The following is a 13,371-nucleotide window of genomic DNA, read 5'->3' as shown; positions in this document are numbered from 1 at the left end:
CCCAAGATTATTCTACCAGGGCTTCTCTGAGGGTGTCTGAGTCTTCTTTGCTCCTACCCTACGTCCTTCTGTGTCATTCTGCTGCTTCCCTGTCACACACAAACACATCCAGCTCTATCAATCCGTGCCACAGCCCCTGCATTTGCTGTATCAACCTCCAGGGAAACCCCTAGGCCACACCATTCAGCTTCTACTGAAGCCTTGCCATGGGCTTGTTTTGGGTGGTGGTTCCCATTGTTTCAGCTATCTAGTTCCACAGAACATATTGATTGTTTCTTACACTTATCTTGAATGAAGTGCAGTGGTTATGCCTACCAGCTTCAGTGGGGCTCTTTCCCAATCCCCCAACACAGCACTGTGGTTGGGTGCCACTAGGCATAAGCTTCTGCACTCAGCTGAAGCCTTGAGGCCATGGCATGGTTGGTCTCCAGGCGGCAGGGAATGAAGGGGCAAGTGCAGAGGAGGGAGCGGATGGCTTGGAGCTTAAATGTGATCCTTGCCGTTTGCTTGAAGTTCTTAAATGTATGCTCCCCTCATTGGCCTTACTGTTGCTACTAGACAGGAATAACTTGGTAGCTATGCAGCAGCATCCCTCATTAATATGGGACTGATTTCCTCTGCACGTCCCTTCCTGCTCATGGCTTTTTTCCCTTGTGCTTATTTGTGCAGAACTGCATTGCAAATCCCATTCTAGGTCCGTATCTGGCAACAGGAGCTAGATATGGATATTGTGGATTAGTAACTCATAGTTATCCTGGACTGAAAAAAAGGAGTTAAGCCTCAGGTCAGTAAAATGACCAGCTGGAATTTAATGAAGTAATATTTTATGTTTCTGTGTGCACAGAGCTTTTTATCCCCAATGCTTTTCAGATAAAATAGATGGATTGAGGAAGTGGCACAGTTTGGACCCGGATCTGGGCTTTGGAGAACTATTTGGCTCTGGAGTTTGTGTCCAATCTGTTGTTACAGGTAAGGGCCAGGTGTGAAATCTGTACACACAGATCCAGGTTGAGCTTCTGAATGGCACCTGCCACCATCAAAGTTCAGCAGTGTTTGGATCTGGTCTGCGATTATTCCCAATGAACTGACAAGTGGCCAGCACTCTTCCACAGGGGGGCCCTGTGTCACAGCAAAAGGCCAGACTACCCTCCATCCGCTTTCAAGGCTGTCTTAGTGCCTGCCCAGTGAATGTAGCTCCATAGTTGCTAAAGGACAGTTTGAGGCTGCATTCATTATCAGGCACACACAGATAGCCTCCCAGGCTGCTGCTGGATATGTCTAAGGGGAGCAGTTCTCAATATGTGGTCTGTAAATCTCTAGTGGACTGCAGAGGCAGTTGACTGTTGCACAGATAAAGAGCAGGTAAAGAGAAATCAAAGTCATGTAGGGTTTTCATACAAACCTCGATTTCTTTCCCCCAACTTTGTTGGCACTTATTTTAACTATTTAATTTCCTAGAAACTTAAAAAGAGGAAACAGTAACCTTGAATTATATATGATAACTCTGCTTTTCAACACATTCCTCTAGCTGTAGTGTCGGTTATACAAAGCTCAGGGACTAATTTGCATCATTTAGAAAAGGGCCTGACTCTCCACACAGGGAGCCCTGTTGTTTTTTTGATGTACTGTCGCGGTGCAGTTGTGTTGGATTCTGCTATGAAGTGCAATTATGGACCATGGCAGCCCTGCTGCTTATAGAAAGGTTACAACTAATTACGGCAGAGAATGTAGTTCCTGGCACTTCTGTAAAGGTCATTTAAAAAATGATTCCTGCAACACTTGGCTTTGAAGTCACACTACCTGGAACTATGCACTGGCTTTGCTGTCATTCACTTATGAAAATGATCTATCTTGTTTACATCTTCAGTTTTGTATTCTGCATTTGCAACCAAGAATTCCCTTTATATTGCAGTCTCTGATTATCTGTTACCAGGTACAGGTACAATTCTTGAACAGATGCCCATCTCTGCCCATCTTCCCAATAGAGTTTAACATGCTGACACCCTGAATGACTTATCTCCTGGACAGAAGGAAAAGAAATAATAATGGTAATGGGAGGCAACGGAGAGCCACTAGCATGGGGGGAAAGGGAACATCAGGGAAAGGGGGACACTAGGGGTGCATACAGAGCTTCTTGAAATGAGGGAGAGATGGGGGAATGAGGAGGCGCACACAGCCCGTGGATTGGGGAAAAAGGAGGAAGAGGGCCACACTCACAGAGTGCCATGCAGTGAGAGAATGGGGGACTCTGGTAGGGGAGATCAGGGGAATGGGGAGCACACAGATGCTGGCATAGGGGGAATGGAGAGCACAGCAAGCCCCTGGCAGCGGGTTACTGGGGGGGGGGGGAGTTGTAGGAAGACCCTGAAATAGAGGGGGAAGGAAGAGTGGCACACAGGGAGCACGTATGGGGGGGAGGGGAGGGGAAGGGAAGGTAAAGGAGGGATGCAAGGAGCCCCTTGTGTGTGCAGGGAGCGTGACCTGCCGAAGTTGTGAAGTGTGTGACTCTCGAGTTAAAGGGAAGAGTAAACAGTACCAAATGACACTCTGACCTATTCTGAGCCTGTCTGGAACACTGTGGAATAGTCAAGCTACTTCTTTGTGCCATTAAGCCCTCCAGGGTCCTTCGTCTCTCCAGACCTGGGTTCAGTTAACAAAGGAAATTGACTTCGGTGGTTGCATTCTACTCTCTCCATCTGACGGTGGTTGTTATGGTTCCAGAGAAGAACAGCCAGGTATTGCAGCTTGGCACTGAGACCCCCTTAGCAGAGGGGTATGTGTGGAAGCTTGCAGAGCTTAAAACCTGTGTTTTAAAGCTCAGCGGCACTGAATTCACTCATACATTTAAAATAATGACTGATTTAGCAGGTAAGAAGGCAAGACACTTGCTGTTTACTTAGAGCCTTTCCCAGGCTTTTGCTTTTCTCTATTAATAACAAGCCAATAGCAAATACCTGAGCTGTCTGGTGTTGTTGGTGATTTCTGGTATAATGTCTGCGGTGAGAGCATTTAAAATACTGAGTGCTATTTTATCCTCTGCAGCTACTGTATTTTATCAAGCTTGCACCATAAAGCCTGGTCAATGTGTGTTGTTCACAATTGTTCTGCAAAAGGAGGGGTATTGACTTCTCCGTCATGTACAGATCAAATTTCAGCCTCTTAGAGCTTTGTGCAACTGCCAGGTTGGGTGCATTGAACTCCAGATACCAGCTCCTGCAACCTTCATCTGACTTTGGCAGTGTACATGTGGCTATGCTGCACAGAATACAGGATCACCTCCCTGTGAGAGATGGATGGCACAACAGACAGGTAAGCACCAGCTGTGTCACCTGTCTGAAGTCTGCATTAGGGATGCAATGAGCCGATCTGAAAAGCTCCAGGAGGGTTCTACAGGACAGATTCTGCCCTTGGACTCATCTGTGCAAACTCTTTGGGCTCAGTTAGTGGGTGCCCTCAGGCTGCTTTTCATTGACTATGTTGGCATAAAAGGGCTGTGAAGCACCCACTCTAGGAATATCCCTGCTATAGGATGTGTATAGCACTAACTATGCTAGTGCTATATCCCTGCTACCACCCTGCAGAATCTCCCTAGTGCAGGGGTAATGCCAGGGGCATGCTGGGATTGGGAGAAGGCATGGCAGGGGGGTTCTCGCAAGCCTCAAAGGGGCAAGGGAGAGGGTTTCCCTAATCTGTGTTGGGGGCTGAACAGCCCCCTGGCAGCCACAGGAGAGGGAGGCCCATGCTGTCTTCCCTCATCCCTGCCCCAGCACTAGGATTATGGGACCTTCCACGTGGGAATGACAGCTGGCTGCCTGGAATTGACAAACTCTCTTTTGTTGGACCGAAAATGCTAATTCGTCAAACCTGAAATGTTTTGTGGAAACATCTTGAGTTTGACAAACTTTTGTTGAATCATGATGGAAACCTGCCTGGTTTCCTGGTGGGCTGCCAGGGTCCATGGCTCCTAGTCAGCCCTGCTATGTGGACTGCCCCAGGGCTGGTGACCCTAGGATTTCCAGGGTAGCTCCACCATGCCAGGGCTTCCAACTCCCTGGGATGAAGCTGGGAGCCTGAAAGCCCTGGAAGTCCCAGCTTTAAGTAGTTCCCAGTTGTGCCGCAGGGAGCTTGGCCGCCCTGGAAGCTGCTATTCAGGGACAGGCAGCTGTTCCACCCCATGTTGTAGGTGTTTCCCAAATGAGAATTTTTCAGACTCTCCGTCACATTTTGAAAAAATCTGGTTTCCTGCTGAATCAGACCGAAACCAACTTTCTAAATATTGCTGTTTCCTGCAAACCAGAAATTCGGAGTTTTGGCCAGTTTTGGTCACTGACCCTGTTGACTTTGAGGGTGCACAGGTGTCAGTAACTGAAGCTTAGTAATCAATTTTATTAATGACACAAATGAAAGAACAGAATTCAGCTGCTTCTCATGGCTGTGCTGGCTCTACAAAGCCCCAGCCCTTGCTTTTATTATCACTAAAGCAAACTGACGTGACTATCTCTGAATACATGCAAGGAACTGATGTGATGAGTCAGAAGGGGCCACTTCTACAGAGATGCTTTACAAGGTAGAACTCTGTGTTCATAATTATAATAGAGAGAAAGTGAGAGATTAAGAGACAGGCAAGGGGGAAAGGATTGATCTTCAGCTGAGCTTTGGAAAAGGAATTAAGAGTCAATAAGGCAACAGTGCAGGAAAGCCAATCCCAAAGACAGGATCTGCAGAGATGGTTCTTGCAACACCAGCAGTGAGACCATATGGCAGGTAGAGAGGAGGCCAATGCTTAACGAGAGTAGAGGCAGTTCAGCATTGGTGAGACCTGCAACAGGGTCCCTGGAGGATTAAAAATGCACCGAAGGCATTTGGAGCTGGATTTTGGAATGAACAGGGTGGAAGTGGAGCCAGTGGTGTTCCAACACGGTTGTGTTTCTTTGTACATGAAAGAGGATGGGCAGCAGCACTGTGTACTTGCTGGAGAGCAGGGGCTCTAGCAGGTGGGGAAGAGAAGGGAGATACTGCCTCTCACCTTGGGTAGTGTAAAGGCATGGGTGAGAAAATCAGCAGAGGTGTAATTGAGACAGTGATGTATGTAGGGGCTGTGACGGGGAGATTTGCAAACAGAGGGTGTGTGGGAGGAGGAGGAGGAGAGTTCAGGTTCAAGGATGACAATCAAAGAAGTGGGAGGTAAGAGCTGGAGGGGTGGGTTGTAAAGGATGCTTTTCTTGCACAAACGAAGCACTTCTTTCTTTGAGGCATTTAATTGACAGGTAGAACAGAGGCGCAGACAAACACTGTTAAAGGAGCGAATTATTCAGTAAACTCCCACTCTCTCCACATGTAATCAGCACCAGCTGCAGCAATAGGAAGAGCTTGTAAGTGTTCACTGGAATGACCCATACCCTGAAGCAGGCAGGTCTTGGGTCTTTGTTTTGTACAGCACCACAGCAAATTAAAATTGGAAGCAGAAGAAAAGAAGATCACACACACACACACACACACACACACACACACACACACACACACACACACACACACACACACACACACACACAGCCAAGTGTGCACCCCCTGACTCATGCAGAGAACTGGAGCTGTCCAATTCATTTCAAAGGTTCAGAGGATAACATTTAGAATGGGCCAAGTCCTGCAATTCCCAGATCTTGCCCAGGCACTGTTTTCAGTGAACTCTCATCGCCTTCAGTGACAACGGAGGGCTTCAGAATGTATCTCAATGGAAACAAATCATTCTCAAAAGCTCCTGTAACCCATGCAGACAGGCAAATTTATCTCCTGACAAAAGTGTGAGCACTAAAGGGGCCTGAACTGTGAAAGTCTGATCTGGGTCTCCTAGTGCTTTACAGACATTAATTAATTAAGCCTCACCATGCCCCCATGAAGTAGATAAGTAGAATTCCCATTTGAAAGCCACTACAGGCACTGAGAGATTAGATCAATTTTTTTTCTTTTTCAAAAGGGCACCCAAAATCAGAGGCCACTTCAAATGCCGCAGTTAAGAATCATTGACCCAACCTATTTCTGAAGCTTACCGGATTTGCTCTTTCTGAGAACTGCTTCACATTTACCTGGAGAATCATAGAACTGTAGGACTGGAAGGGACCTTGAGAGGTCGTCTAGTCCAGTCCCCTGCATTCATGGCACGAATACCAAGAATACCAAGGTGTATTCTATTCCCTTGTCTTTTTGTAGGATGGTTGGAAGATCACATTATCCAGTCAAATGATCTGATCTGTTTCTCAGAGCATTGCCTCATTCAAGAATTACGTGTGCTGTTAAATGCAAAGAGATAGTCTCCCACTCATGTCTTTGCTACGCTCCCATCCTCATTGTGTGAGGGTTGTTGTGTTTCCATTACTCATAGGGCATCTCCCCCCCCCCCATGCTGGTTTAAATAAAGTGATTTCAGTGGAACTACCCCTGATTTATACTGAGAATCAGACCCCTAATTTGTAGGACATGCAGTTGAATCCTGTTGTGAGGATATGCTTGGGAAGCCCCACTATTGTTCCTTGTATCCATATGCTCACTCCCCATCTCAGACAAATGCATGGAGGTAAAGCTCTATCGTGCTATGATGCTGCCAGTTCTGTTAGGTAGTTTAATGCCAAGGCAGATCAGTCAGCTTATATCACTCTCAAACTGACACTCTCACAAGTGATAGCATTCTTCACCTATAGATGAGTGACTACTTTTTAGAGATGCTTAGCACCCAGGACTCCACCTGAAGTCAATATTGGAGGCAGGTGTACAACACCTCTGAAAATCAGGCCCATGGTGCTTTCAGCTCAGGCTCCCAAAATCAGTGCCTGCTTTTGAAAAACCTAGCCATTACATATATCTGACCGATGATTAAAGCTGAACGAATTTCAAAATTCTAACTTGATCCAATGATCAGACCATTAATGTGGATTGTTTACTTTGGCATTTTATTTCAATGTGGACAAGGATACAGCCTGGACAATTTGGGCCCACGTCATGGTCACCCTGTACTAACTACCCTGGTGCACCAGCAGGTGCAGAACTGGCTCTGTCACCTCTGCAGCTCCCCCTGCAAAGACCTCCTGTGCAGTGTTCTGTGAATAGAAGGGGACGAATCCCGGGAGGTCCATGCTTAGCTATTGCTGAGTTCTGCAGCATCAGTACTGACAGGATTTCTGTCTGTTATGTTTTGTTTCTAGTCTGTTTGTAGTGAGTTTCTCTCTTCCTCGTGCAGTAACACAGTGCTCTGTGTTAGAAACAGTGCAGAGGACAGGTCAAATCCAGGCAAAAGCTCTTGTCATTGGATTGAAACATTCATATTGGCCCTAAAGTCTCTGAAATCTTGTTTGTACAAAAACTGAGTCTTGGGCATAATTTGACTTTTCATGGATTGTAAATACCTGACAAAACTATAATAGAAGGTAAGCAACAACTTTTTGCAATTAGAAACAGTGCTTAAAACAAAAATATTAGACACTGATTTCCTTAGCCCTTGTTCTTCCTCTATGCTCTTCTCACCTGACACAGAAAAATATAACATTGTCCCATAAATAAATAAAAATTACACCAAGAGCCATTTATATAAAGGGTTCTGGCAGGTGTCACCAGGTGCTCCTGCTACGCCCAGTCTTCAAGTATTTAGCATGTGGGTGTTGCTAATTGCCCTAGGCTGGGTTGTTGGCAGTGGGGAATGAACTGAGGACCTCTGGATCTAAAGGAATGAGACTTGAACTTCTACTGCCTGAAGTAAAAGACTGTGGTGAAACATAGAGAGGTGGACTGCTGAAGCTCAGCAGGAGAGTCCCTGGCTAGTAGGAGTAGCTAATCAACACGGACTCAATCCCTTTGTCTCCCTCTGGTGGTGGCTAGGCCACCTAGTGAGACTGATAAGTCTGCTGCAGCATTGGCTTACAGAGCTGTGACTTTTAGTTCAGGCAGTAGGGGTGTGACAGTATACCCCATAAGGCTTTATGGGGGGGTGCTCATAAATGTATGTATGATATAACTGGAATAGGGTTTTGCTACATATGCCATGTAACATATCTATGTAAAGGTTATGATCTACTGGTTATGTTCATCCTAGTTGTATGCAGGCTCCATTTGTGTGTTCAAAGTTATGAACATTGGCTGTATAATTGCTTGATTTCTAAGTAGCCTTAGTTAGAACATTTGGCCACTTCTTGGGAAAGGAATGTGCAAATTAAGTGCTTCCTGACTGAGCACTTAACAGACAAAAGAGCTTGGAAGACTCCAATCCACATAAGAAGTCTACCTGAGGACATTCAAGGTAGCATGTGGGTAATGGCTGCTACCTGTAAGTCCTGAGTCATGCACAGGCATGTGACTTGCCAATGTGATTCCGAATCTCCATTTTGTGACTGGATTCTACACAGGGTGAGGAGGGGGTCTCCACCCACAAGAGAAAGTCTATTTAAACCCCTGGGAGACCCCTCCATTTGGTTTTCAGCTGGCTAAAGAAGGAGCCTCTCCACCCCCCCAGGATACTTAAAGGAAACTGGAACAAAGGACAGTAACTACAAGGGTGTGAGTGATTGCTGGACCCTGACTAAAAGGAGATTAGCCTGTAAAAGGGAGCATTCTGGAACTGGTGAGGATCTTATCTGTATTTAGTTTGATTAGACATAGATTTGCGCATTTTATTTTATTTTGCTTGGTAACTTACTTTGTTCTGTCTGTTACTACTTGGAACCACTTAAATCCTACTTTCTGTATTTAATAAAATCACTTTTTACTTATTAATTAACTCAGAGTATGTATTAATACCTGGGGGAGCAAACAACTGTACATATCTCTCTATCCGTGTTATAGAGGGCGAACAATTTATGAGTTTACCCTGCATAAGCTTTATACAGGGTAAAATGGATTTATTTGGGTTTAGACCCCATTGGGAGTTGGGCATCTGAGTGCTAAAGACAAGCACACTTCTGTGAGCTGTTTTCAGGTAAACCTGCAGCTTTGGGGCAAGTAATTCAGACCCTGGGTCTTTGTTGGAGCAGATGGGAGTATCTGGCTCAGCAAGACAGGGTGCTGGAGTCCTGAGCTGGCAGGGAAAATAGGAACAGGAGTAGTCTTGGCATATTGGTTGGCAGCTCCCAGGGGGGTTTCTGTGATCCAACCCGTCACAAGGGGCTCATGCTTAAGATCCAGAGATCCCAGTTTGATCCCCACTATCAATGACCTTTCCAGGAGCACAATTTTACATGAGCAAATATTCAGTCTTGGGAAGACATGTAGTGGTGGTGTTAGCTTGGGATATGCAAGGTTCTGGCCGGAGGCAGTAGACCTTGGCAAGGGAGCTGTGCAAGCAGCCAGAGAGTTTGCACTCTGCTGTGGTCTCTGATTAGCATCAATTCTAGAAACAGAATGGCTCTCTGGTGCTCTGCACTGCAGAGATTCTTGAGAGAAAGGCTTGCCTGCAAGCTGTTGGAGTCACTTGTGCTCCAGGACTGGTGTGTATGTATAAATGAAACAAGTTGCACTTAAAATATATTCAGATTCCACATTGCTGATTTCTCCTGAAATCAACTGGCAAGACCCAAAACATCTGCTACTGCATGGCAGCTGGCTGACAGTGGTTTCAGAACAGGACACTCATATCAGGAGAAGGGACAACACTAGCAACCATTGTAAAGAGCCTCAACCCATTTGCCTACATGGAATATATACCCATACTCATGCTCTAAAACAAATATACAACCAGGCAGTCACTGACTGGAGGCCTTGATTTTCATTTAAAATATGTAAACATTGTCTATATGGACACTGGTCTGGGACATGTTAAAACATATTAATTATAAGTCTGAATATCCTCATTATGCTGCCAATTTGTTGATTTGTCCATACAAAGTGAAAAAAGTTTCAGATTGGAAGGATGTAGGGGGAGGATTTGATCATTTAGGTCCCAATTCAGCTAAGCATTTAAATCTTTTTATTTAGGAGGTTTTAGTTCCTATTCCTATTCATTTAGGAAGTTTTAACAGGTTTATAGATCCTTGCCATGTAAATATCAGGTATGTGCTTATCTTTACGCAGACAAATAATCCCATATTTATTCAGCAAAGAACTCAAGTAGCTGCTTAAATCCCACTGAAGTCAATCAGATCAAAACATGTGTTTAAAGTTAAGCTTGTGCTTAAGTGCTTTCCTGAACTGGAATCTTAGTGTAATGTTTTGTTACATATTTTTGAGGTATTAAAAATATAACTTCAGCGCTTCTGTTATGTCATCTGTAGCTAAAAAAAGAGAACAATCCATCGGTCAGTTTCAGGCAGTAGGATATGTTCCTGCTATATAAAACATGCTGCTAGAAAAATAAAAACCACAATCTTTAAACTTTGGAACACCATGATCTGTTGTGTATAATATAGCAAGGCAGGTAAAAACATAACAATAATGTCCTCACCCTGCAATCTTTACTCAACAAGCCAGCCTTTTGCATTCAGAAGGAGCAATCCACTGAATAAGAGCTGTAGGATTTGGCTCTGTAGAGTAAATAATGACACAAAATGCAAGGTAGTGGAGAATCAGGCCCTAAGACCAGAAGCCTGAAAATGATTTCTATGTTAAAATGAACAGCAACAACAGCAATCAGCAAAGCTGCAAATAACCTGCACATATATTTCCAGCCTCCATTCACCTGGATATTCCAAGAGGATAAAGCAAGAACAGGAAGATTAACATAATTATCTGCATTTTGCACGATCATATTTATTTTGTTTACGTATCCTGAGTAAACCGCTCTCAGGATCCTATTACACCTTTTGTTGGTGTGATGACTTTGGGCAATAATAGCAACAATCTTGGTTCAGTAAATCATAGAGCCAGAGAGCCCTAAATGTACCTGATGCTATTTTGGGAACCAATATTTCAGGTTAATTTGATGTTTGAATGCTACTAGATGGCTCAAAAAATTGGTAATGGGATACAGAGACTATTGCCTGCACAGATCACTGGCTGAAAATCCAATTCACATTGGTAGTGATCAAAAGTTATTCCCATCTGCTGGATGTTCAATGCTCTATAGGAAATAAGGGCCTGTTCCTCTGAGGTGCTGAGCACCCTCAACTTCCATTAGCTTCAGTGGGAGTTGTGAGTGCTCACTATCATAGGAGGTGCTCAGCATCTTGAAGGATCTGGCCTTTAAGTTGTTAGTCTCAGTACATTTCCTAGTGTACTAGGGCCAGGTCTTGCTAGATGTTGAACACCTTCAACTACCATTGATTTCAGTGTGAGTTGTGAGCATTCAGCCTTTAGAGGAGCTACTAAGCAGCATTAAGGATTGTGACCCTCATGAGTATTAGGAGTGTAATACCCTCTTATTCAGAGAGCTGGTCTCTTTAGAACCAGGATAATGGCAGGGCAGCATGTGGGAAACTTGTACCACCACTGCCTGTTCTGAGGCAAGGGGAGGAGGTATGGCCTTATGGTTAAGGTTGGGGTCAGGACTCTGGAGGTCTGTGTTCAATTTCTGCTCTGCTGTAGATATCCTCTGTGACCTTCAGCAAGTCATGTAGGCCCAGAACTTCAAAGGTATTTAGATGCCAGACTTCCAATTATTTCAATGGGAGTTAGGTGCCTTTGGATCTGGGCCTCTGTTCTCCACCTGAAAAGTAGGGATAACAACACTTTCCTACCTCCACAGGTGTTATGAGGATAAATACATTAAAGATACTCAGATAATGTAGTGATGTAAGCATCCTAGTCTGCAGTCTCCAGGCTGTTAATCCATCCCTTTTCACAAGCACTAAAATTCACTTGATGTGTAGAGAAAAACAGTCTGAATGCTATTTGTATTTGGTTTTGAAATAGTAAAAAATCACTCTCTCTTTATGTCAATACTCTGCCTAGCATAATGAGCCCCAATACTTGATTGGGGTCTTTAGGTGCTACTGTTCTATGATAACAATCAATAATAAGATTTAGAAACTGTCACAGGTGGTCAAAGGGTATTTTAAAAGACGTTCTTAATTGGTTGCACTAGCCAGTTTGGAACTATTGCAATCTGTTTCCATATCTCATTTTAATTTTAGTTAGTAAATTAAATTTGCCATTTTGACATATCACCTAATAAAGTGACCTAAGACCTTTTCTACACAGGGAAATTTACCAGCATAACTATGCGGATTTAATAAGCCACTATAGTTATACAGGTATAACTCCCCATGAGGACACACTTATTTTAGAAGGAATGCCTTTTTCTGGTTTAGCTTATGTTGCTTTGGTAATGCTATAAACTAAACTGGAAAAAGGCACTCATTCCAAAATAAGAGTGTTCTCACAGGGAGTTATACTGGAATAATTATAGCAATGTAATTATACCAGTATAGTAACGCCGGTAAATTTTCCCATGTAGACAAACCCTAAGTTGTGTTTCTGCTTGCTGACTGCATTATTTAAAGTTTTTAAACAAGACACTCATGCACAGGTCATTTGAACAAATTATAATTCCTATCACAAAAAGAACAGGAGTACTTGTTCAGGATTTGCAAACACTTTCACAGACATCTGACCGTTCCCTGAACACTTGATAGTAATGAGAAACTGCAAATTCTGGCAAATCCAGCTTCATGCTCTTATATGCAAAAATATCTGAGTTGAATTTTTATTATTGTTTATCATGGTCGTGCCTGGGGACCAACCAATATTGGGGCTGCATTGTGCTAGGCACCACAAACACAGTAGTAAACGGTCCCTGCCCCAAATTTAAAACTTCAGCCAGGTTTATGGATGGAGGGGGAAAGCCCTACAGAGATTAACACATCAGAATAGTCTCTTCTGTGCCATTCTCTCTCCTTTTCTCTGTATAGAATTCATTCCCCTCCCAACCAGTCTTTTCCTTTGTCTGTCTGTCTGTGGGAATCTGTCAATTCTCAATTCCTATGTGGTTCCCCCACTACACTGGATCCAAGCTCCCCTCCCCATCTGCCACACTACACTGGATCCAAGCCCCCCAATACACCCCACTACACTGGATTCAAGCTCCCCCCCATCCACCCCACTACACTGGATCCAAGCTCTGCCCCATCCACCCCACTACACTGGATCCAAGCCCCCCCCCATCCACCCCACCACACTGGATCCAAGCTCCCCTCCCCATCCACCCCACTACACTGGATTCAACTCCCCCATACACCCCACTACACTGGATCCAATCTCCCCTCCCCATCCGCCCCACTACACTGGATCCAAGCCCCCCCATACACCCCACTATACTGGACCCAAGCTCCCTCCCCATACACCCCACTACACTGGAACACAGCACCCCCTATACACCCCACTACACTGGATCCAAGCCCCCCCATACGCCCCACTACACTGGATCCAAGCTCCCTCCCCCTACACCCCACTTCACTG

The 13,371-nt window shown here is 44.6% G+C and overlaps 1 protein-coding gene across 1 annotated transcript in view; it reads left to right on the top strand.

The window, feature by feature from the left end:
- Window positions 1-6,308, top strand: part of PECAM1 (platelet and endothelial cell adhesion molecule 1) — a 76,575-nt gene extending 70,267 nt beyond the window's left edge. Inside the window, exons 17-19 of the mRNA XM_065415330.1 lie at window positions 871-969; window positions 1,868-1,933; window positions 6,208-6,308. Coding sequence (XP_065271402.1) covers window positions 871-969; window positions 1,868-1,933; window positions 6,208-6,308 — 266 coding nt within the window. The remainder of the gene's footprint in view (window positions 1-870; window positions 970-1,867; window positions 1,934-6,207) is intronic.
- The last annotated feature ends 7,063 nt before the right edge of the window (window positions 6,309-13,371 follow it).

The sequence above is a fragment of the Emys orbicularis genome, chromosome 13 (assembly GCF_028017835.1).
Source record: "Emys orbicularis isolate rEmyOrb1 chromosome 13, rEmyOrb1.hap1, whole genome shotgun sequence".
Classification (NCBI taxonomy): Eukaryota; Metazoa; Chordata; order Testudines; family Emydidae; genus Emys; species Emys orbicularis.
The sequence above is the reverse complement of the archived record's forward strand: the minus strand, read 5'-3'. Positions and strand labels throughout refer to the sequence as shown.